At 44.1% G+C, this 21,167-nt stretch overlaps 2 protein-coding genes and 1 long non-coding RNA gene across 25 annotated transcripts in view; 1 reads left to right on the top strand and 2 right to left on the bottom strand.

The window, feature by feature from the left end:
• The window catches only part of RIC8B (RIC8 guanine nucleotide exchange factor B), a 112,620-nt gene extending 111,351 nt beyond the window's left edge, over positions 1–1,269 (bottom strand). For 7 of the 13 annotated variants that reach the window (XR_008512114.2, XR_008512115.2, XR_008512118.2 and 4 more), the window contains exon 1: positions 819–943. Coding sequence is in view for 7 of the 13 variants with exons in the window: in XM_063711881.1 (XP_063567951.1) it covers positions 819–902 (84 nt within the window). In the remaining 6 variants the exon portion in view is untranslated. Of the gene's footprint in view, positions 1–223; positions 786–818 lie in introns of those variants that run through there. The other 6 variants (XM_009248184.4, XM_024256520.3, XM_024256521.3 and 3 more) reach the window with 6 other exon arrangements.
• LOC134759452 (uncharacterized) overlaps positions 728–21,167 on the top strand; it is a 61,647-nt gene continuing 41,207 nt past the window's right edge. Inside the window, exon 1 of one of the 2 annotated variants that reach the window (XR_010135677.1) lies at positions 728–958. This is a non-coding gene — a long non-coding RNA (uncharacterized LOC134759452). The remainder of the gene's footprint in view (positions 959–21,167) is intronic. The other variant, XR_010135678.1, reaches the window with a different exon arrangement.
• Positions 12,839–21,167, bottom strand: part of RFX4 (regulatory factor X4) — a 178,211-nt gene continuing 169,882 nt past the window's right edge. For all 10 annotated transcript variants that reach the window (XM_054527588.2, XM_054527589.2, XM_002823686.5 and 7 more), the window contains one exon: positions 12,839–14,443. In XM_054527588.2, the coding sequence (XP_054383563.1) occupies positions 14,171–14,443 (273 nt within the window). In that variant the 3' untranslated portion in view covers positions 12,839–14,170. The remainder of the gene's footprint in view (positions 14,444–21,167) is intronic.

Genomic DNA, 21,167 nt, shown 5'->3' with positions numbered 1-21,167 from the left:
ATACTCTTTTACGCAGAGTTGTAAAGTGGAAAGAACTAAACTGGAATACCAGCTCCAAGTATGACCTTGGGCAAGTTACTTAACCAATCTAGAGTCTCAATTGCAAAATGCAGATAATACCTCACAGGATTGCTGTAAGATTAAATGAGATAATGGATAAGAAAGCTGTTAACGTGATACAAATAACAGGTATCATTAGGAGTTACATTCTCCACCCACTTACAACATTATATGTCCATGACCTTGGGCGTGATTTCAGCTCTTTGCACCTCGGTTTCCTCATCTATAAAATGGGGAGGATGATACCATCTACCCTATAAACACTCTGAGGATCAAAGGAGACCATAGATGAGACATCAATGCCTTGAAAACCGTACAGTGCTAAAGGTATAGAAACTGCCATCGTTGCTGATACATTTGATGCATGTCAAGGGCCGTGTTTATGCAGGGAAGCACGTATTTTTATGCTATACAGGTGAGGAAGCCTCGCATGCATTTATGCATCCAGGAGTGGGGCACGGGGCACAGATGCACATCTACGGATTCTGGGGGTGTGACTTGCACGCTTGAGAGGAAGACCGGAGGTCAAGTTCTGGGCCAGGAATCAGAGGAGTGGGCGCTACAGTGGGGGTAGTGGGATGCAGGATGCATGGATGGAAAAGGCTGGGGGCACAAACACGCATGCCCAAGCAGGAAACGTTTTCGGGGGAGACCAATGCGCATCCCCAGAATGAGGGGGGTGGGGAAGGATGCGACGTGCAAGCACGGAGGGCGGCCCGGGGGTGCGATACCGCACGCCCGGGGCCAGGACTCTTTACCTTGTCGCTGTAATCCCTCAGGACCCGCTCGATAGCCCCTGCTTCGCCGGCCCGGACGATGTAGAGGGCGCGCTCCTCATCCATGGCCGCAGGTGCGGGGGAGCCGCGGCCGCTCTGCGCGCCCAAGCCGCTGCCTCCAGGTAAACGCCTCGCGCCCCCGCTCGCTCCTTCCCAGCTTCCTTCCTTCCCTCCTTCCCTCCCTCCCTCCTGCCTCCAACCCGCCAGCCTCCGCCCGGGCCGGCCCGACGTCACCGCCCCTCAACTTTCACCCCGCGACGTCACCGCTCCCCCAGCAACCGGCGCCTCACGGCCGCCCCCGACAAGGCCCAGGACTCGGTCGGGGCCTGGCTAGCGGACCGAGGCGGAGTCAGGCCCAAGGCCCTGCTTGCTCTCCTGCCTCTCCCTCCCTGGGAGAAGTGTCCAGTCTTTTAAGGGGGCTTTCACAGACTGAACCGTTCTTCTTTCCTGACCCTCCTCTATGAATCATTCTCAAAGGACAAGAGCGACCCGGCTCTTCCCCGCCCATCTATGAACCAGCCGCTAAATGGACTGCAATTCCCTGCATGCAATGGGCTTATCCCGCTCTTCCATCTAATTTACTGGAGTGCCGAATGGCATGCTGGGATTAGTAGTCATCCAGCCGGAAAGACTTCCTTCCAAGGGCATGCTGGGAACTGTGGTACCGCGAGGGCCGGAAATGGGAGTCTGGCGGCCGCCTGAGGCCAGCGGCGGGGAGACCGTTAGAGGGAGGGTCTAAGCCTCTGCTTCGGTTTTGTTCGTTATGCCGCTGACTGTCCTGCTCCAGTCTCGGCTGGCTGGGCTGGCTGGACTGGCCGACGGTCGCGGAAACTGCCATCCCTTGGTGGGAACTGTCAGGCACCGGTTTAATTCCCTTTTCTCATTTAGCGGTTTCGGTCTCGGGAATTCCTTCCACCCTTGTTTGCGTTCTTGTTATGTACTCAGCTACAGTAATGTGGGAAATAATCGAAAGCAGTTATCTGGATAAAAGAGGACTCGGCGATTTTCTGCCTTAATACTAATCTCTAGCATGCATCTCGTGCCACCGGGGCTCCAGATTCTCTTAGGTAATTTCCCTATATCCTCTAATTCTCCCAACACAAATTTTTGTGGAAATAAAAAGGAACCCGAATAGTTTCAGTAATTTATCCTAAGTCACACGGCCAGAGAATGGGAAGTCGGGGTTTGAAACCAGGCCTTTCCCCCCGAAGCGGCCGCTCTACGACCTCCAGGAACTGTAATAATACCGATACAGTAGCGGTGGTGGTGATGACAAAGGTTCCCGTTGCCCCAATGGTAATTACGTGTCAGGCACTCTGTTAATACTTCACCTATGTTAGCTCAATCAATTTCATACACATTCATTCAACAAATATTTGAGAGCCTGTGCTGTGCCCAGGCGCTGTTAAATGCAGTGTGGATACAGTGGGCCCAAAGTAAAGTCCCTGCCTTCATGGAGTTTCCATTCTAGTGAGCGCCCATATGAGTTATTCTCATTTTAAGATGAGGAAACTGAGTCTTGAAGAGGTTAGTTGGTTAATTTATCAAAATTGCAGATTTTTGGAAACTGAATTTGAACTCAGAGCCTGTGCTCTTTCTGGTTTCCCAAGCTTTTTTTTGATGGAGAGTGGATGAATTCTGCAAGTAATTTCAAGTTTTCCATTCCAAGCAGCCTTTACCCATAATCATCCTTGATGTCTCCTCTACCAGTCTCTCCCTCTTGAGCTGTGCTGAAGAGGAACTAGAGGGGGCAAAAGTTTATTCATCTAATGATTGAATTTCTTCTATGCTGTGCTAGATATTCTGCTAGATACTGGGAATTTGGAAATAAGAACGAACATGGGACCTGAGTTTATGGAGCTTTTGCTCTTTCTGTATATTATACTTTCCATGCAGCAAACATTTATTGAGCGTATTTGTTGAGTCAGGCATTGGGGTAGGTGCTCTGTAATACTTTCAGAAAGATTTTAATCCATCTCTCCAAAAAGCACATTTTAGTAAGGTCATGGAATAGTTAGCTAAATTTCTAAGCTAATAGTAACATCTTGCAATTGTTTTTAACAGTTTACAGAACTTTTTAATACTTCTAATCTCAATGGATCATTGGGGAAGGTATTGTTCCCACTTTATAGATAAGAAAACAGGGTCAGACGAGTTAAGTAACAAGAACTGGGACAAAAACTGAGAGCTGTTAACAAAGTATTTGGGTGCCTACTCTGTGTCCAGTACAGAATTAAGTGCTTTGGGGGTATCCATATATTTATTTTTGGAGCAAGGGTCTCCCAGAGAGTTTATTAAACGAGCACAAAGTATCTTATTTCCGTAGAGATGTTTCTCTTTAGAATTATTTTAGAAGGTCTCTGACATTTCAGACACATGTCTTTGAAATGTCTGTTTGCCAGAAATAGGCTATGTTTTTAGTCTCCAACTCTGTACTTCTAAAAAGAGATTTAAAAAATGTAAAACCAGATGAATTAATGACTTGGGAAGTTGTACTTTAGTAATTTTAATTAAATGTTCGTATTCTGATTTTATAACTCAAAGGGATCTTTGACTCTAATTCAAGTCATCTTTTGACCACTGACGAGACTCTGGTTCCAGAAAAATTAAGTGGCTTGTCCAAGGTCAATAGCAGACTCTGGGAATGGAGCCTAGAGTAGCTGAGTCCTAGGTCACTACATCACTTTACCTCCTTGAATATTAGTTATGGGATACTTTCAGGGACTAGAGACTCTAGTCCTGTTCTGACTTCACTTCCCGGTGATGCTTGAGTGGCATGATAGCAAGGAATTAAGATTTAGAGCCTTGGTAATCAAAGCAACAAATATTTTTTCACAAGTCGTTGCTCTTAGAAACAGTAATATAGTAATCCTATATATATCTATGAATAGAGATTTTAAATTCTTAAAATATCTCCACATAGATTATTTTATTTAATCCTTACTATAGCTGAAATTGCAAGGTCAATAAGAGGGACTATTTTCTTTTTTACAGAGAAAAGGGAAGTTCAGAGTATTGATTAGCTGGTTCATAAGCAAAGAAGTTTGCTAATAAGTGGTATAGTTAAGGGCTAGAAGCACCCTGGGCTCTGATAACATAAAATATTATGGACTTTCAAGTTAGGGCCAATGAAAAAGCCTGCAAATAGATACTAGTCATTTATTTTGGACTTTGATATATCCTGCTGTGGCATTTCCTCTTGCCATGACAATGGGCTAGTTGGAATGTGCCAAACTGAAGGTCTTTAATGAGTACCTGGTGCTAACAGCTTTTAAAATTCAACTGTTGTAATATTTTGAATACATTTTCTTTAGGGGAAAGCAGAATTTAAAGCCTTGGCAGTTTGGTCTATTGGCTACAGCTCCAGAACTGGAGTTCAGAGAATTCCACTAATTCAAGATATGACTTGTCACTCAGCAACCACCACCTCACTATGTGAGGCCACTCACTCAACCTTTCTTGAGGTTTAGAAATTTAGAACTGAAATAATAGCTGGATTGTCCCACAGTGTCCTTAGCTGTTAAACTAAGGGATTGATCCAGATATTATTTCAGTTCTAAAATTTTGTGATTATCGGAAAAACAAAACCACCTTCAAATATGCTAATTCTTTAGAAAAACCTATTATGAAGAGTGGGGATGTGAAAATCAATATGTGCAAATCATATATCAATATGATATGTGCAAATCATTCCTTGGGCATACCTCCAAAGATTCTGATTCAGTTGATCTGTGGTGAAATCTGGATACTGGTAGTTTTAAAAGCTTCTCAGTTGATTTGAATAAACAGCTAGTATTGAGAACCACTGGATCAATATTTTGATAGAGTATCTACCACTGAACTGGTTTTTTGATAGACCCCCAAACTCATGTGCATGTAACTCATTAGTCTTTGAGAAATAACCTGACAATATGAAAGTTATTTTTTTGGCCAGGCGCGGTGGCTCATGCCTCATGCCTGTAATCCCAGCACTTTGGAAGGCCAAGGTGGGTGGATCACCTGAGCTCAGAAGTTCGAGACCAGCCTGACCAACATGGAGAAACCCCATCTCTACTAAAAAAAAAAAATACAAAATTAGCCGGATTTGGTGTTGCATGCCTATAATCCCAGCTACTCGGGAGGCTGAGGCAGGAGAATCGCTTGAACCTGGGAGGCGGAGGTTGCAGTGAGCCAAGATCGTGCCATTGCTCTCCAGCCTGGGCAACAAGAGCGAAACTCCATCTCAAAAAAAAAAAAAAGAAAGAAAGTTATTTTGATTTCATTTTTTTACCAAGAATGCAGTCTCAGCTGGGTGCGGTGGCTCATGCCTGTAATCCAAGCACTTCAGGAGGCCAAGGCAGGTGGACCTCTTGAAGTCAGGAGTTTGAGACCAGCCTGGCCAACATGGTGAATCCCCATCTCTACTAAAAATACAAAAATTAGCTGGGCATGGTGGTGCATGCCTGTAATCCCAGCTACTTGGGAGGCTGAGGCAGGAGAATCTCTTGAACCTGGAAGGCAGAAGTCGCAGTGAGCCAAGATCATGCCATTGCTCTCCAGCCAAGGTGACAGAACGAGACTCTGTCTCAAAAAAAAAAAAAAAAAAAGGAAAAGAAAAAAAAAGAATGCAGTCTCCCTTTGATAGCAAAGTTACTTAACATAGTTTGATCTTTTAACACATATGTAGTGCTCACTGGAGCACAGCATTGTCTTAGATACCATAAAATTTTAAAAAAATTTTCTTATGTCCTTTGGGGATATAAGAAACAACCAAACAATAATCTTTTTTACTGATAGGAAAAAACAAATTGAACATAGTACTGTGTAAATCAAAGCAAGATAAACATTAATGGGAAGGATAGTAGTCAGAGTAGCCTTCTTGAAGAAGGCGATCTATAAAGAGGGATGGTGGAGAGAGCATAGAGGGCTCCAAGATGGGGAAATGCTGTGAGAAAAGGTCAGGAGGCCAAAATTAACGAGATTCTTGTTGAGAAATGATACCAACTTGGTTGAACTTGAAAGCCAGCAATGGCGATTTCTTAGAGGTCAGTTTGGTCAGTGGGAAAGGAAAAGTTAAATATGAGAGATGTTTCATAATCAGTGATGACTCCATAACCAGCCAGTCCAACTTCGACTTACAACATGTTGCATTCCTGAAAACGTTACCTTACAATGCTGTAGGACATAAAATTAAATAGAATTGGGAGACAGGAAGGGAGTCTGTTGCTGACTGTCTTCAGATCTTTATGCACATTATTTTATCTCTGTCTCATAAAGTTAGAGTCGGACTAGATGACTTCAAAGGTTTTTTTCCAACTCTTAAAAATTTACTTGATTCAGCCTTTCAGCACCTTTATGAGGTTCCTCAGTAATATTCGCTGTATTCTGATTGCTTAAATTGAGTCCGTGCCGTTAGTCCTAGGCAGATGTCCCTCTAGTTGTTTAATATTGATTGACTACCCACAGTGGGACTCTTAGATTAAGCACACAAAATGGGCTCTGCCCTTTAGGAGTTTTTATTTACCCAAGAGCAGGAATGTGGGTCAGACCTATTTGCATCTCGCTGACTTGGAATCCCATCCAAACACCTCTTGGGAAAACCCAGCGCTTTGGGTGGCAATGCTGTAATGTGGTGAAAGAACCCGGACTGAGAATTGGAAAACCTGGTTTTTAGCCCTGACTCACTGTGTGAGTCTCAGAAGCTGATCATTTGTCAAATTCCTTGAAACCCTTCTGGCAACCAATTTTTTGTATCTAACAGGAAAACCCGAGGCTGAAAGACCCTAGTTTGAATTTTAACTCTGGGCATACAGGGATAAATCACTTGCCGTCTTTGAGCACTGATTTTTCTCAACTGTAATGAGCATAATTATACCTACTTTGCAGTAAGTTGGAAGGGTTAAAAGAGATGGCTGTCAAAGTGGCCAGCAAGGCGGACCTGGCATGGAGTAGCCACTAAAATGTTAGCTGAACTGGAATGAAAAATGCAACCTTCCTTAGAAAGATGTGAAGATTCAGGGCTAAACATTTTGCTGTTCCTATGGATGCACAAATGCATGAGTTTTGTTGTTGCTGCTGTTGTTTCTAACAACAGCAAAGTGATTCCATTGCGCTGCTTTGGTCTTTAGACTTCAAAGTTAACATTTTAACACTGACATGCTGTAAGACAGTTTTCGGATAGTGACTGTTATGTGTATGTGTGTGTAAATAGGAATCTAAAACACTCTTTCAGTACCCCCTTCCCATATCAATGCCTTTGCAATTAAGTTTATTGAGATTCACATGTCAGAGGAAATATATTCTCACAACCTTTCTTCCCACCACCTCCTTTTGCAGTAAGGCATTAATTTACTTACCAACATTTGATTAAACTCTTAAGGTTCAACCCTAGGAGGAGGTGGCGGTGGACAAAGGATTATTGTCATTCATCATCAACACATTTTAGTCTTCCCCTCGAGTTGCCTATGAAGGATTAGCATTTCCCTGAAAGGAGGAGGACAGAATAAATTGCGTCTACCGCCAAAGAACTGCCAGCTCCTTTCAGCTGGGGGCACATACCGGGAGCTTTTCCCATATTAGTCAGCTTTATCTCAACTTTTGGGCAGTGCCTACATCTGAATTTCATGGGTTTCAGGGTCAGTCAAAACAGAATTGTAGGGCTGTTGAGGTCAGAGGCCACCTCTGTCAAAGGGTAGTGACCTTAACAGCAAGAGGTAGCCAGTCTCCTCTGTGCTCCCTCCTCCCCCACCCCAGTGACTTCACTCCAGTGAATGCTTGGCTCATTGCACGCCCCCCTGCAGAGCTTTTTTTTTTCGACCTGGTAATAAAAATCCTCTGTGACCTGGTATTTTTTTTTCATTATTATTGATTTTCTTTTATTCCTGTTTCTCCATAGAATAACCATATCTCAGTCATAGATAATGCACTGGTTTGTTTGTACGTTGGGAAATGACAGAGGGAAAGGTAGTCTGCTATTTATTTACAGTGAGCAGAATGCCACCTCTGGTTTAGGGGAAGATCTGGTGCCCAGCTTAGAAACTGCCTGCAGTTTGTGAGCACAAAAATATTCCAGAACTTCTGAAACTCTCTTCCACCCCAGTAGGTTCTATTACCATGGTCAAGGTTGATTTTTAAAACTGCAAAACTGCTTAGGAGAGGGGAATGGAAGTTGGGATAGGGGTGGGAAGGTGGGAAGAAAAGTAGGAAGGAGGAAGAGTGTGCTTTAGTAGAAAAAGCACAGACAGGCTCTGGAGTAGTATTTCTTTTATTGTGTTTTAAAAATTAATATATAGACAGAGACAGAGTCTCACTATGTTGCCATGGTCTTAAACTCCTGGCCTCAAGTGATCTTTCCACCTTAGCCTCCCAAAGTGCTGTGATTGTAGGTGTGAGCCACGGTGCCTGGAGTAATTTTCAGATCCCAGCTCTGCCACTTAAACTGTAACCTTCAGCAGGGCATTAAGCTGCTCATAGTCTCCATTTCTTCACCTGTAAACAGAAGCGATTATGCCACTAGTATTGCAGGGAACTTGTGAGAAGCAGACAGGGTGAGTCTAATGTGCCTGGTACAAAGACTCCAATAAATGGGAGACTCCGTGGATTAAGGCAGATCTATTTCAGAAATGCGCCCCTGAGTGTGAGGTGAGGAGGAAAGAGTGTTTCAGACTTCTCATTTAAAGATCATCCTTCTGCCTCAACTATATTTTTGTTCTTAAGACATCTTGCAGTTTATTGTTTCTGAGAGGTGCAGCATATGCCAAGACATTCTAGATACCATCCCTCACAGGGGCACAGTTTGATAGTTCCTTAAGAATTCACTCTTTTAAACTTCACTCAGAGGCTTTTCTTTTCTAGGAGGAGACTTATAAATACCAAATATCAGCACTTCAGCTCTTTCTGAGTCTGATTCTCTTACCCCTGCTGTCACGGTCAGACCTCATTATTTTTCATAATAGATTTTAAACAGCTGGTTTTAGCTCTTGAGGCATTTATGATGAGAAAGGGAGGCATATAACTGGGGAGTCCTATTTCTCCCGCCCACCATTTCTCTTCACCCACACTCCTTTCCTAGCAACAGCTCTTTCTTCATCTCTTGTGGCCCACGTCTTCCGTCCCACCTACACCAGCAGCAGCAAAATATGGGGGTGAGAGGGCGGCGGCGGGGTTGGGGGAGGTTGAGACACAGGAGGGGGATTGGGGGAAGAGCTTCAGGGAGGAGGCTGGTGAAGCACAAAAGGTTCTGACCTCCTTGGAACAAGAGGAAGCCCCAAGCACTGTGTCCAAGCTGGCTTAGCTTGGGAGGCTGCCAAGGAACTGAAGCAGAGAAGTTCCAGGTTAGAAGGGCAGGCGGCAAAGTGGTAGGGAGGTGGGGGTGGCTGAAGGGCGAACAGAACAGTGCAGTTCAGGGAAAGGTTTGTCAGCTAAGGGAAAACTATGCACGGTGTAGGTTATTGTGGAGTGTCACTACTTGCACAGAGCATGGTTCTCCACTCTGGACAAACAACACTGCAAGAGAGAAACTTGGGCCACATGTTCAGGGAATAGTAGTCCCTGAAGTTTAGAACTTGAGGGTGGAAGGGATCATGTTTCTCAACCTTGACTGCATATTGAATCACCTGGGGAGCTTAGAAAAATACTGATGGCTGGGTCACATTCCAAGTCATTATTTATTGTGGGTGGGACCTATACATCAGTATTTTTATCTTTACTAATTTATTGAGACAGGTCTCTGTCACCCAGCCTGAAGTGCAGTGGCCCATTCATAGCTCACTGTAAGCCTAAATACCCAGTCTCAAGTGTTCCTCCCACTTCAGCCTCCTGAGAGCTAGGACTGCAGGTGCATGTCACCACAACTGGCTAATTTTTAAATTTTTTGTAGGGATAGGGTCTCACTATATTGCCTAGGGTGGTCTCAAACTCCTGGCCTCAAGTGATCCTCCTACCTCGGCCTCCCAAAGTGCTGGGATTACAGGTGTGAGCCACCGCACCCGACTTATACTCAGTATTTTTAAAAAGTTGACCAGGGAACTCTAATGGCAGCCAGGGTTGAGAGCCACTGACATCCAATCCTACTTTAGAGCAGGAATGCCCCCTCTACAACATCTTTGGTGAAACCAGAATTTGACCTCAGTTCTCCCTCACTTCAAAGTCAGCAAATGGGCCAATTTTTTAAAAGCTTATAGTGATGACAATTTGCATACTTGAGGCTCTTGCCCAAGTCTGAATTCTATGCCTCTGCTCTCACTAGACTTCAGAGAGCTTTCCCCTAGACTTCAGAAGACCTATGGCAACCCTTCCCCAAGTCTCTTCCACTGTAATAATGAGGGTATTTATGCTATCCCTCTTCCTAGGATTTAATTTATGTTCTTTTTTTTTCTTTTTTGGTTTTTGTTTGTTTGTTTGTTTTGTTTTGTTTTGTTTTTGAGACAGGGTATCACTGTCACCCCAGCTGGAGTGTAGTGGCGCAATCTTAGCTCACTGCATCCTTCCACCTCAGCCTCCCAAGTAGCTGGGACTACAGGCATGCAACACCACACCTAGCTAATTGTTGTATTTTTTGTAGAGGCACCTGGTTGCCCAGGCTGGTCTCAAACTCCTGAGCTCAAGCTCAAGTGATGTACCCACCTCAGCCTCCCAGAATGCTAGGATTACAGGCGTGAGCCACCATGCCCAGCCTTAATTTTTTCTAGTCTTGCAAGTCTGCCTTTAAACAGTGCAAGAGGTTGGGACAAAATAGCTGTTTGTTTTTGCTGTCTTTTCTTCTCTAGATTCACTTCAGACATTTTGACTTTAAAGCAAATATTAAGGCCAGTTTTGAAGAGAGAGGAAAATTGCCAAACACTACTATCCAGAGTTGTGTAAGGGAGGATGGGGTTGGACTCATGAGCCTCACTCTGTGTTATAGCACCAGCTGGTGGAGCCAGTGCCTTCTCTCCTGTGGCTCCCTCCCTGAATCACTGCCCAGCTGCCAGTCTACTCTGTTTTTTGTTTTCCCTAAGTGGCCCGTCCATCCTCCTCATCCAGATCTGCCAGCCCTGGTCCATCAGTGCAGACTGTAAGTTGGAATGTCATAATCATGTAACACACCTGCTTGAGGTCCAGAGTGGGGAGGTGAACCATTCAAGGTCACATGGCAGTTTCCACAACTCCCCCCGCCCCCCCTACTGCCGTTTAGGTTGGGCTTACTCGATGGCAAACATTTTGGGTTGATCTGTGCCTGGGTTTCAGTCTCAGAGGGGCCACAAATTCTCTTTCTACCCAGAACTGGGGTGTACTAGAGGCCTGACAAAGGACACAGCAGGATGGAATCTGAGGACACCACAGGCCTGCAATGTGGGTGAGCCATCCTGGCTGCTCTTCATGACTTCAGCCAGTTTCAAGCTGGCAGAGTTCTTTTCAGAAAAAGTCCTAAGAGGGGAGGGTCCCTTTATTGCCAAGACTCTTCTGTTCTTCCCCTGACAAGTGACTGGCCCCACTCCCAGCTGCCAACCTTGCCCGAATTTCCCAATCTGGTGACTGACTGGGAGCTATCAGAGGGAAAGAAGGTGCATTTGAGTCATGTGCTCACAGCAGCTGTTGCCTTTTCCTATTCAGATCTTTCCCGGTTCTGAAGTTAAAGTTTTAAAACAATTGGGAACATAGGTACTGCTTGGCTCCCAAGAGGTAGGCACCTTGTGCTCTGGAGAGAAGGCCCAGTGGTCTTCTGCCTTCATCTGAAGCTGCCTTCTTTTCCAGGATGCTAATGATGCCTAGGTCTTGGTTGTGCTGAGAAAGGGAGGCACACATTTTCTTCCTTGCAAAGTTCCTGGAGTGACCTATTCTCTGGGCTTCAGGCCCTTGTTATGACTAGTTTTGCCTGAAGATTTGTTCAGTTAATGAACTTGTGGCTGTTACGTGTAAATGGGTGTCCTATGCTGTTGTTACCTGACTAAAGAATTTGATGATTACTTTTTTGTGCTTAGTAAGTCAAAAGTCAGACTTCCTACACCCTTTCATTTATTTAAGGGAGCTCTAGCTTTGAATTGTAAGAGAGAGACTGGTCTGGTCACTCTCAGGTTTATTTTTTGCAGTGACTAAATCTGAAATTTCATTCTTCCTTTTCCTTACTTTCCTTATATGAAAGCCAATTAATGGATTGTGGTCAAAAGATCAAACTAATTGACCATCAGAAAGTGAAATTCAACATCTGCTTTCTTTTTGTAGAACAATATAGCTAAATATAAGGGGATGCTCTGTATATAATTTTAATCTTAAAAATCATGTTCAGGTATAAATATATTATGTAATAGCAAGTAAGAACTTGGCTTTAAATATAAATCTTTCAAAATGCAAATTGAGTTGTCAAATTCTCATGCCTTTTAGTTAATATACTCACTACTCCCATTTCTGGAAATCTGTGGTTCTGAACTTCTCATAGATCCTAGACTCTTAATGTTTGAGAAAAACACCATCATTGTACTTCTATACCCCACTCCTTTCAGCCTCAGAATAAAAATACAGTGCTGGAGAAGAATTTGTTAATACTTATTAAGTATTCAGTAATGTTACTGTTCTGTTCCAGAAGTTTATTAGCATTTAAAGCACTGCACTTGAAATATCTTTACACCCAGTGATCATTAAAGCATAATGAACTAAGTACCAAGGGACCTCTTAATGGTGTTGGTATTGAAGAATAATATTCCCTATAAGAGCTGAAAGGTTCCTGCCTTTGAGTGACACTAACCACTGTGCAAACTTAGGACACATCTCTGTGTGTAGAAGAACTGGTCCCCTACAAACCTCCATCAGGCTGTAAGTACTATTTTTACTTAATCATTATTCAAGGACAGGATGTGTGGCTTATACACATTTTAATTATTATTATATGACAAGATGATGGGGAACTGGATAAACACAGCCATGTAAGACTACTTGGTTTTTTGCCCTGCCTACTTACACCCTAAGTATTCAGAATGTTTATACACACACACACTCTCACACACACACACACACAGGTCATGTCAAATGAAAAGTCAAAAGAAAGGTCATTTCTATATTTTTTATTTGAGTGTGAAACCATTCATATCTTGCACAACTGTACAGATAAAACTATTTCCATTTTAGCTGTAGACACAATTATCACACTGAGTGGTGTGATCAAAGATTTTATTTACAGAACAGTTGCTGAAACATCCGATGTCATATTTCCATTTATTTCTTACCCATAGGGTAATAGGTCCACCATAATTGCTTGGTGCATTTTATAATACAGAAAGAAAACCTATATTAATCTCTAACAAACCTCACAAATTACTACAAATCTGACAGAAAAATGCCTACAAAAAATTCTCCAAAAGTACAATACATTTTTATTTCCACACATACACAGTATAGTATAGGCTCAAAGGCACAGCTTTGAATTTTTTTCTATCAAAGTGTCGGATATTGTTATAGTTTTATGAAGGAACCATGAAAGTCATTTTCACACTTGGTGCTTGGGAAGTTAAAGTTTGTTCCATCCAGTTTCACAAAGTTAACACAGCAGAGCTGAGTGTGATACTCAATGCCATAAATCCACATTCTCATAGAACTTAAAAAAAAAAAAAACCCTCTCCTGCCTTCTGCTGACACTAGCCATTGTGCAAACTTAAGACAAATCCTTGTATGTAGAAGAACCAGTCTCCTACAAACCTCAATCAACTTAAGGCAATACAGAACAGACCTCTTCCTTCCCTCAAGACAGTGCTTACATTCCAAGACAATGCAGGTACTGTGACAGATGTGGGTATGACAGAAAATCTAGAGTTTCCAGATAGCTCCCCATTTAGCCCTGGTGCTCCAGGAAATAGGGATGGTACCACCAGGAAGAAGGGATGTGCAGAACACGTCTGAGGGCTGTTCCTTGTACAGTACAATGACAAGACAGATGGCAAGGTGAATGCTCTTGGTAAATTATGTGCCCATCCAAGAACACAAACCAGATTCTGTCTGCAGTATCCATCCTTCAAGACTAAAGAGATTTTGTCAACGGGAAAATCAGTAGCTTACTAGAAGTGGTTGCCAACACAAAGCAAAGTCATGGAACAGAGGGAAAAGGCACAGAATGGCCTGCCCGAGATAGTGCTCTACAGAAACAGTCAAGTCTGGCTTGGCTACAGAAACCCAGTCCCACTGACTTTTAATAAGTCCTGTTTCTGAACTAAAGTTTATTCATCCCACATTGATCCCATCCTCATGTTCATTAGGAAAATGGGCACTTAGGAATAGCCCATGAGTTACAATGTATAGAGATAAAGTCTTCTGGGGGATGGGTGTTGGGTTTATTATTATTATTAATTATTATTATTAATATTAAATATGGATGCCTATGATAGCAGTCATTTAGCCCATCCTGTAGAGGCCTCTCCGTTGATGTAAGCAAAGCCAGGAAAGTGTTGCATGTGCTCATACTCAGAATTCCTGCGCGTTGTCAGGGGTGTATACATGTCACTAGAGTTTCCATACCTCGTAGAATGCACAGACGGGCTTGTGTAGCACGTGTTGGCTGAGGGCACCTCTGGCCAGCGGGGAGTGACTGGGGTAGGATGCAGTCTGGGAGTACTGCTCATCAAACAAGGTTCCATCCGGGAAGTGGGGCTATTAAAAGGGTACTTGTTGAGGGGAAAGAAATTCCACAAAGTTAAAATTAGCTTGAGGTTGCATATACACAATATCAGTCATGTTTACAGTTTAAGTTAAATTTCTTAAGATGCTATTAATGAGAGTTGATGGAGAAGAATCACTGAACTTCTACAAGATTGAATATTGGTCTTAGGGAAGTCAACAGGAGAAATGCAAAAGATTTCATAGCCTGAGTTGGGCTGGTGTTTACTCATGTGGTTATACTGGCTTTCTGTTCCTAATCTACAATATCTTGGGAAGTCAAACCCAAAATGAGAAACAGCCACACCAGGAATACAGGAAAGTGTGTGTTTGTCACACACACACATATACACTAGTAACTGCATGTCCAGATAAATAAATATGGATGTACAGATGGATGGTAGTGAGTTTTATCATTAGTTATGGAGATGTGATAGGTCCTAGTCCATCAACCCAAGAGCATAACACTGCCAAGTAAAATACAATGATGTTATTAAAAATAACATTTTACAGTTGAATTCAATTATAAACTTCAGCCTAAAAGCAGGCTTTTGAAGAGGAAGCAAATCAACAATTTCGAAGGTTATTATTAGTGCCTATCATTTAGAGAACATTTTTCTTTTTGGCTCACATTCACTGAACTCCTGGAAGATACACGAATAGGAATTGGGCTTGGTGTGAATGTGGAGGAAGGAGTCAAGGGAAACCAATTGAGAGGGGCGGGGAGGGGAGCTTTTGTGCAGGTCAGAGGAACAGGTGTTAGTAGCTACAAGAAGAGGGGAAGTAGTTCTAGAAAGGATTAGGAGTAAGAGAAGTGCTTCTGAAGTGCTTCTTCTTTTACATTCTTTTCTGTTACCAAGACAGCTATGCAAATAAGCCCCTGTTAGTAGGATCAGAGGGGAGGAAGGGGAGGAGCTATGGGCTCCCTTTGAGAGCTCCCAGTCTGCAGGCCAGTCAGCACAAAGATTTCTTTGCTGTGCTGAGGGCTACACCAACAAGGACAGGAGCCAATCAACAAGGATGGCCAGAGCAGCGAGGAGGAGAGAGAGTGTGTGAATGTATGAATTCTTCTGCTCCCCATCTGTCTTCCCTGACAGTTGGAAAGTGGAGGCCCAGGGGATTAGGTGGGAGGCTGCCTCCTGTGAGGGAGACAGACAGGCTGAAGCCTAGACAGCAGGGAGAAGGGGTTATGACAACAATGGCTGCTCCCTGGAGTCTAGGTGGCTACAGGGAACTGCTCTTCCTCTGTGAGTGAGAGCCTAAGGGGAGCTGGGGAAGGCGCTTAGGCCCAAAGCATGCAAAGAGAACCAGCAATTCAGAGGTCAAGAAGGAGGGATCCCAATTTTTGAGTAGGGAGGGATTTTTCCCCCTACATAGGATGGCATGCCTTACACAGCAAAAGTACAGCCACTTCACAACCAAAAGAACAGTTAGGAAAGAGGGAGAAGGGCGTAGGTGGTGTCTGGGAACTCAAGGGAGAAGGCACCAAGGGCTGTTGCCAAGGAGACTATGGACAGCACGCCAAGGCTTTCCTAATCCCAAATCAGATCAGAAACACTGGCGCATACCCCTGTGCTCTGCATCATGGGAACCTACAGGATGCTGTTTGTGTGGCAGCAGTGGTGGACCCTCAGGCCTGCACAGTGGGATTCTAGCACAGGAACCTCTCTAAATCCCAGTGAGACCATAGTAAGATTGGGCCCTGTCCCAAAAAACAAGATCCCAGGTGTATTAAACAGATAACATTAGGAACTATTACTACAAAACAATCCTTACTTTTTCAAAAAGGTTGCTTGCCCCACCTGATCTTCTCTCAAGTCAACTCCTGGGTATCACCTCACCTCCTGGTGCTCTCCCTGGCACAGAGGCCTCCCTTCTGGTCCCATGGCATGCCAAGCTGGTTCCCATCTCAGGGAAATCTGTCCTACCTGTTCCTTCTATCTAGAACCTTCTCTACCACCCCTACCCCTGGCTCCTGCCATGCCTGCCCTTTTGTCATTCTTTAGATCTCAGCTTAAATGTCACCTCCTCGGAGAGACTTTTCTGGAATCCTATCTCAAGAACCTAAACACCCCAGCCTGTGCCTCTCAGGCTGGGGCCTTACCATCCTGCCTGGCAGCTAGCTAGGTCTTTCTTTTGGCTTATATTCATATGCTCCTGATGGGGCTTTGCTGTGTTCAACACCATGTTCCCAACATCTGGCATGGTGCCTAGCACCTAGCAGGTGCTAAATAATAGTTGGCAAATGAACATTGGGACGTTACTACTAGAAAGAATTTTAGGGATCCTGTGATCCAACCCCATGTTGTACAGATGAGAAAGCCAGGCCCCATGAGATCAAGTGTCCTGCCCAAAGTCACACAGCAAGCTAGTGGAAGAGCTGGCATAGAAACCCAGTTGGGGAGCATGCTTTCCCCACATTGATATAACCGTCCCAAAGGAGGCTGACCTTGCCACTGCCAAGTTACCCAGGAGCAGGAGAGCACTCCCTTTTTGGAGGCCAGCCCATTAGACTTTAATCCCTCTGCTCCGCTTCCTTCACTAAGCTGCCTCTTCCCCAACAGAGCTCTGGGGCCTTAGAATTCTCACCTGGCCTCAGCTTGCTGGTTCTGACAGAGTCCCCTTTGCCTTGGCTCGTGTAGGTAAAATGTCACAGAATGGACTTGGGCTCTTTCCCACAGAACCCGAGAGAGTGTGGCTTTTGTGCCTAGCCAAGGACCCTCGACACAGCTGTGCTCAGAAGTTGTGTCATAGACTGAAAAGAGTAATTGCCTGGAAACGAGACTGGCTCAAAATATCTCTAATGTGACAATAAAATTCTGTTACCACAGAATCCAGCATGGAAAATTCTGTCCCGTTAGGTCAGCTAATTGCAAATGAGTCAGTGACTCGTTTTCCCTGTAGTGAAGAGACCATTGAAAGACCAGTTAGCTGAAGTGCTCACTGCCTTGGCCTGGTCATTAACATGACCAATGAAGCTTCTATTTAGTCTAGTGAGAGTGGCAGAGGCTGGCCCATGGCACCCGCCTCACCTCTCACACTTTACATCCGGTTTCATACAGGGTCCTTAAGCATGCTGGGCACAAACTCCGGGGTCCAGAGATCTCTGTCTGGAATAAGGCACCTTTTGTTGAGGGCCCATAACAGGAAGTTACCATTCTCTGGATCAAATCATATGCTGTTGCTACTGATTTTAAAAAGGACATAAGTCACCAGTTTACCATCCCTTGAAAGGAGTGTATGAGAGGTGCCTGTGTGCACCTGTGTGTGCCTGGATACACGGTCCAACGTTCATCAGATGCCTATGGCATAAGCCCATCTCAGCTGTGATTGACTCTTGGTCTCTTTGGAACCATATTAGGAAGATTTATTTTGAGAAATGACTCTCCACACCAAGGGCTGACTTTCCTACACATGGAGAGGGAAGAAAGAGCCCTTTATTCCTGACCCCTTACCAAATGAGCTGCTACTTGAACAAGGGGTGAAAGGTGGCCCAGTCAGGAGCACAAACTGTTTTCCTATGAAAGGCGGCTCTCACTGCACCAAAGTACTGCCAGAGGGCTCACCCCTAGCCTCTTAGCGTTTTCTGGAGAAGGATGTAGCTCCCAAAAAATCTTTGTCGGACAGTCCACATCTGCTGAGCTTTTTTTTTTTTTTTGAGACAGGGTCTTGCCCTGTCACCCAGGCTGGAGTGCAGTGGGGTGATCTCAGCTCACTCCAACCTGTGCCTCCCAGGCTTAAGTGATCCTCCCACCTGACCCTCCCAAGTAGCTGGGACTGCAGGTATGTGTCACCACTCCCAGATAATTTTTAAATTTTTTGTAGAGATGAGGTCTCACTACATTGCCCAGGCTGATCTCGAACTTCTGGGTTCAAACGGTCCTCCCACTGGAACTCCTGGGCTCCCAGCCTCCCAAAGTGTTGGGATTACAAGTATGAGCCACCGTCCCTCTGCTGCTGAGCTTTTAGAGTCAGGATTAGTTAAGTTATTACATGTGAAACACCTAGAACTCCTATGTAGTAAGTTTTCAAAAAGTGTTAGCTGTTATTAATGTCCTTTTCAGAATCATAGGGTCATGGTCCATTAATGATAGGAAGAGCCTTAGTGACTGACCATCTGGTTCTACCTCTGGGTTTACAGATGAAATAATTAAGGTCAAGAGAAGGGAAATGATCTACTGCAGTCACACAGCAACTTAGTATCAGAGTAAGAATCCAGTCATTCATTCATTTCATTGACAAGTATTTACTGAGCACTCACTGAGGGCCAAGCTCGGTGCTAGGCCATGGGAATATAATGGGGAGAGAAAAAGGACTTGGTCCTTGCTTTCACAGAGCTAGTACAGTGAGGGAGACAGATCTTAATTATAAAATTACCCTAAATATAGTATTATAACTGTGGTATTACCAAGGATAATAATAAAATGTGTTAACTATGAGCCAGGCCCTGTTCTGACCTTTATTAACTCACTTGACCCTCACTACGACCCTGCGAAATAGATAGCATAATTATCCTCATTTTTCAGATGAGAAAATTGAGGCACAGGGCTAATTGGAGGCAAAGTTGGGATTTGAACCCAGGGAGCCTGGCTGTACAGTCAGAGATCTTACAACACTATCATTGATTGATTTTTTTTTTTTTCTTTTTGGCCCAAGACACCAACCCAAAGTACAGTGCCCTAAGCAAACTTTGTAGCACCCAATGGTCCTGGGTTGGTTTCGGCTAGACTGCTGAAGATTCTGTGAGAGGCGGTGATTAGCTGATAAGGCTGGGCCTCTGCCTTTCAGATGAGAAATAAGGGATAGCTTTCCAGTCTAAGTGTGATCAAATGGCTTTTGAGCTCAAGGTCCCCAGTTCCACTATGGCTGCTTGACAGAGTAGAGGTTCTATGAACATGTATTGAATGAGGCTCAGAAAGATTTTGTAGCTATGTACTTGGTCTGGTTTATTTTCTCCTTTTGGTTGGGCCTGGGAATGGGGAACCTGGGAAGAGGCAGCTTACTTTGATGTGAACAAGTGCAGCACAGTTGCAATGGTTTTCCAAAATAATTCAAACCTTACGCTGTGAAACCTCATTCATCTGGACTCACTAAGTCAGAAGTTACAAGAATCTAAGCAGGGCTGGGAGGTTTACCTTTGTAGTACCCAGGAAGAAAGTATGTATTGTGCAAATAAGTAGTGTAAACAAGGGCATACACATATTCTATTTTGAAAACAAATGACTTAAAATTATTTTGAGCATATAAATGCTGGGAAACCTACAATTACTGCACTTCATAGATGTATCAGCCCTCTAAGGCAAATCTAGCTGGCATTTATTTGCAGTAGTTTCAGTTACTTTTGTGCTGATGACCAATTGCATTTCTCCAACTATATTGTATACTTGCAATTTGTCTTCCAATTCGGACTGTCCTTTTCCCTGGTGAGTCTGATGTAGTGAAGTGTGATATTCAGTTACTCAGAACTGGAACAGCTTGACCCCTGCTCTGGAAAGCTAAAACTAATTAGTCCTGCAGTGGATTTTCTCTATGCTCAACCTTAAACCAAAGAACCAATAAAGGAAAGAAATAAGGTTATCTTGGGGTGTGTGCTTCTCTTTGGCAACTTGAAACTTACTGAGAATAACAGCAGTAACCTCTTGAATTTACCTTCCACTCTCCAAAACAGTAGTATTAAGTACCACTGGTTTAGCATTGGGATTGAGAGCTGGAGGATTTGCATTCGAGTCTGCTTTGTCCCTTACTGGATGCATGACCTGGGGCACATTACCTTCTGAGGCAGTCTACTTATCTTTAAAAACTGAGGGAAAAGTCTAGGTGTGGTGGTTCACGCCTGTAACCCTAGCACTTTGGGAGGCCAAGGCAGGAGGATCACTTGAGCCCAGGAGTTCGAGACATGCCTGGTCAACATGGCGAGACTTTGTCTCTACAAAAACACAAAAATCAGCTGGGCTTGGTGGTGTGTGCCTATAGTCCCAGGTACTTGGGAGGCTGAGGTGGGAGGATCACTTGAGCCCAGGAGGTAGAGGTTGCAGTGAGCCAAGATTGCACTCCAGCCTGGGTGACAGAGTGAGATCCTATCTCCAAAAATGCCTTCTTCCCAAGGTTGTTAGGGCAATTAAGTGAGTCTGTATATTTAAATATGCCTAGAACAGTGCTCTGAATAAATGTTAATGAAAAACAAAACAAAGGATACTTTGTCTTTAGACAGTACCTTCCCCCAGAGAGGTACATTTTGAACACTGACCTCACTCATCAACCTAGGTAGAGACTGATATAATTAATTTCTCCCCACCCTATTTTACAGATGGAGACTAGGCATAAACCATGAAGTGTGGAGTGTGTGTGTATTGAGGGGAGTGTCAGAGGCACTTGTCTAAGAGTCACAAGGCATGGTGGCGAAGAGCCTGGCCTAGGACCCTTTGGACTCTCACACCTTGTCTGGATTAAAAGGGTCCTTCCATGGGCTTTCACTTGTCCTTGGGCCATTCTATTAAGACCAGCTATTAAACAGCAGTGTTCCAGTTGGGGACTGTTGTGGCTTCCAGAGCAGGACCTTATAGGTCTTGAGGAGACCTTGGCTTATTTTTATGGCAATGGCTTTAAAAATGTCACCCCAGAAAACCAGCTCCTGCCATTTCATGAGGGGGAATGAGGAAGTGAAGAAGGAGGGAAGACAATGCCCAGAGCTATGGCTTGATGATGCTGTCTCCCACTGGAGCATAAGCTCTA

The sequence above is a fragment of the Pongo abelii genome, chromosome 10 (assembly GCF_028885655.2).
Source record: "Pongo abelii isolate AG06213 chromosome 10, NHGRI_mPonAbe1-v2.0_pri, whole genome shotgun sequence".
Lineage (NCBI taxonomy): Eukaryota > Metazoa > Chordata > Mammalia > Primates > Hominidae > Pongo > Pongo abelii.
The sequence above is the reverse complement of the archived record's forward strand: the minus strand, read 5'-3'. Positions and strand labels throughout refer to the sequence as shown.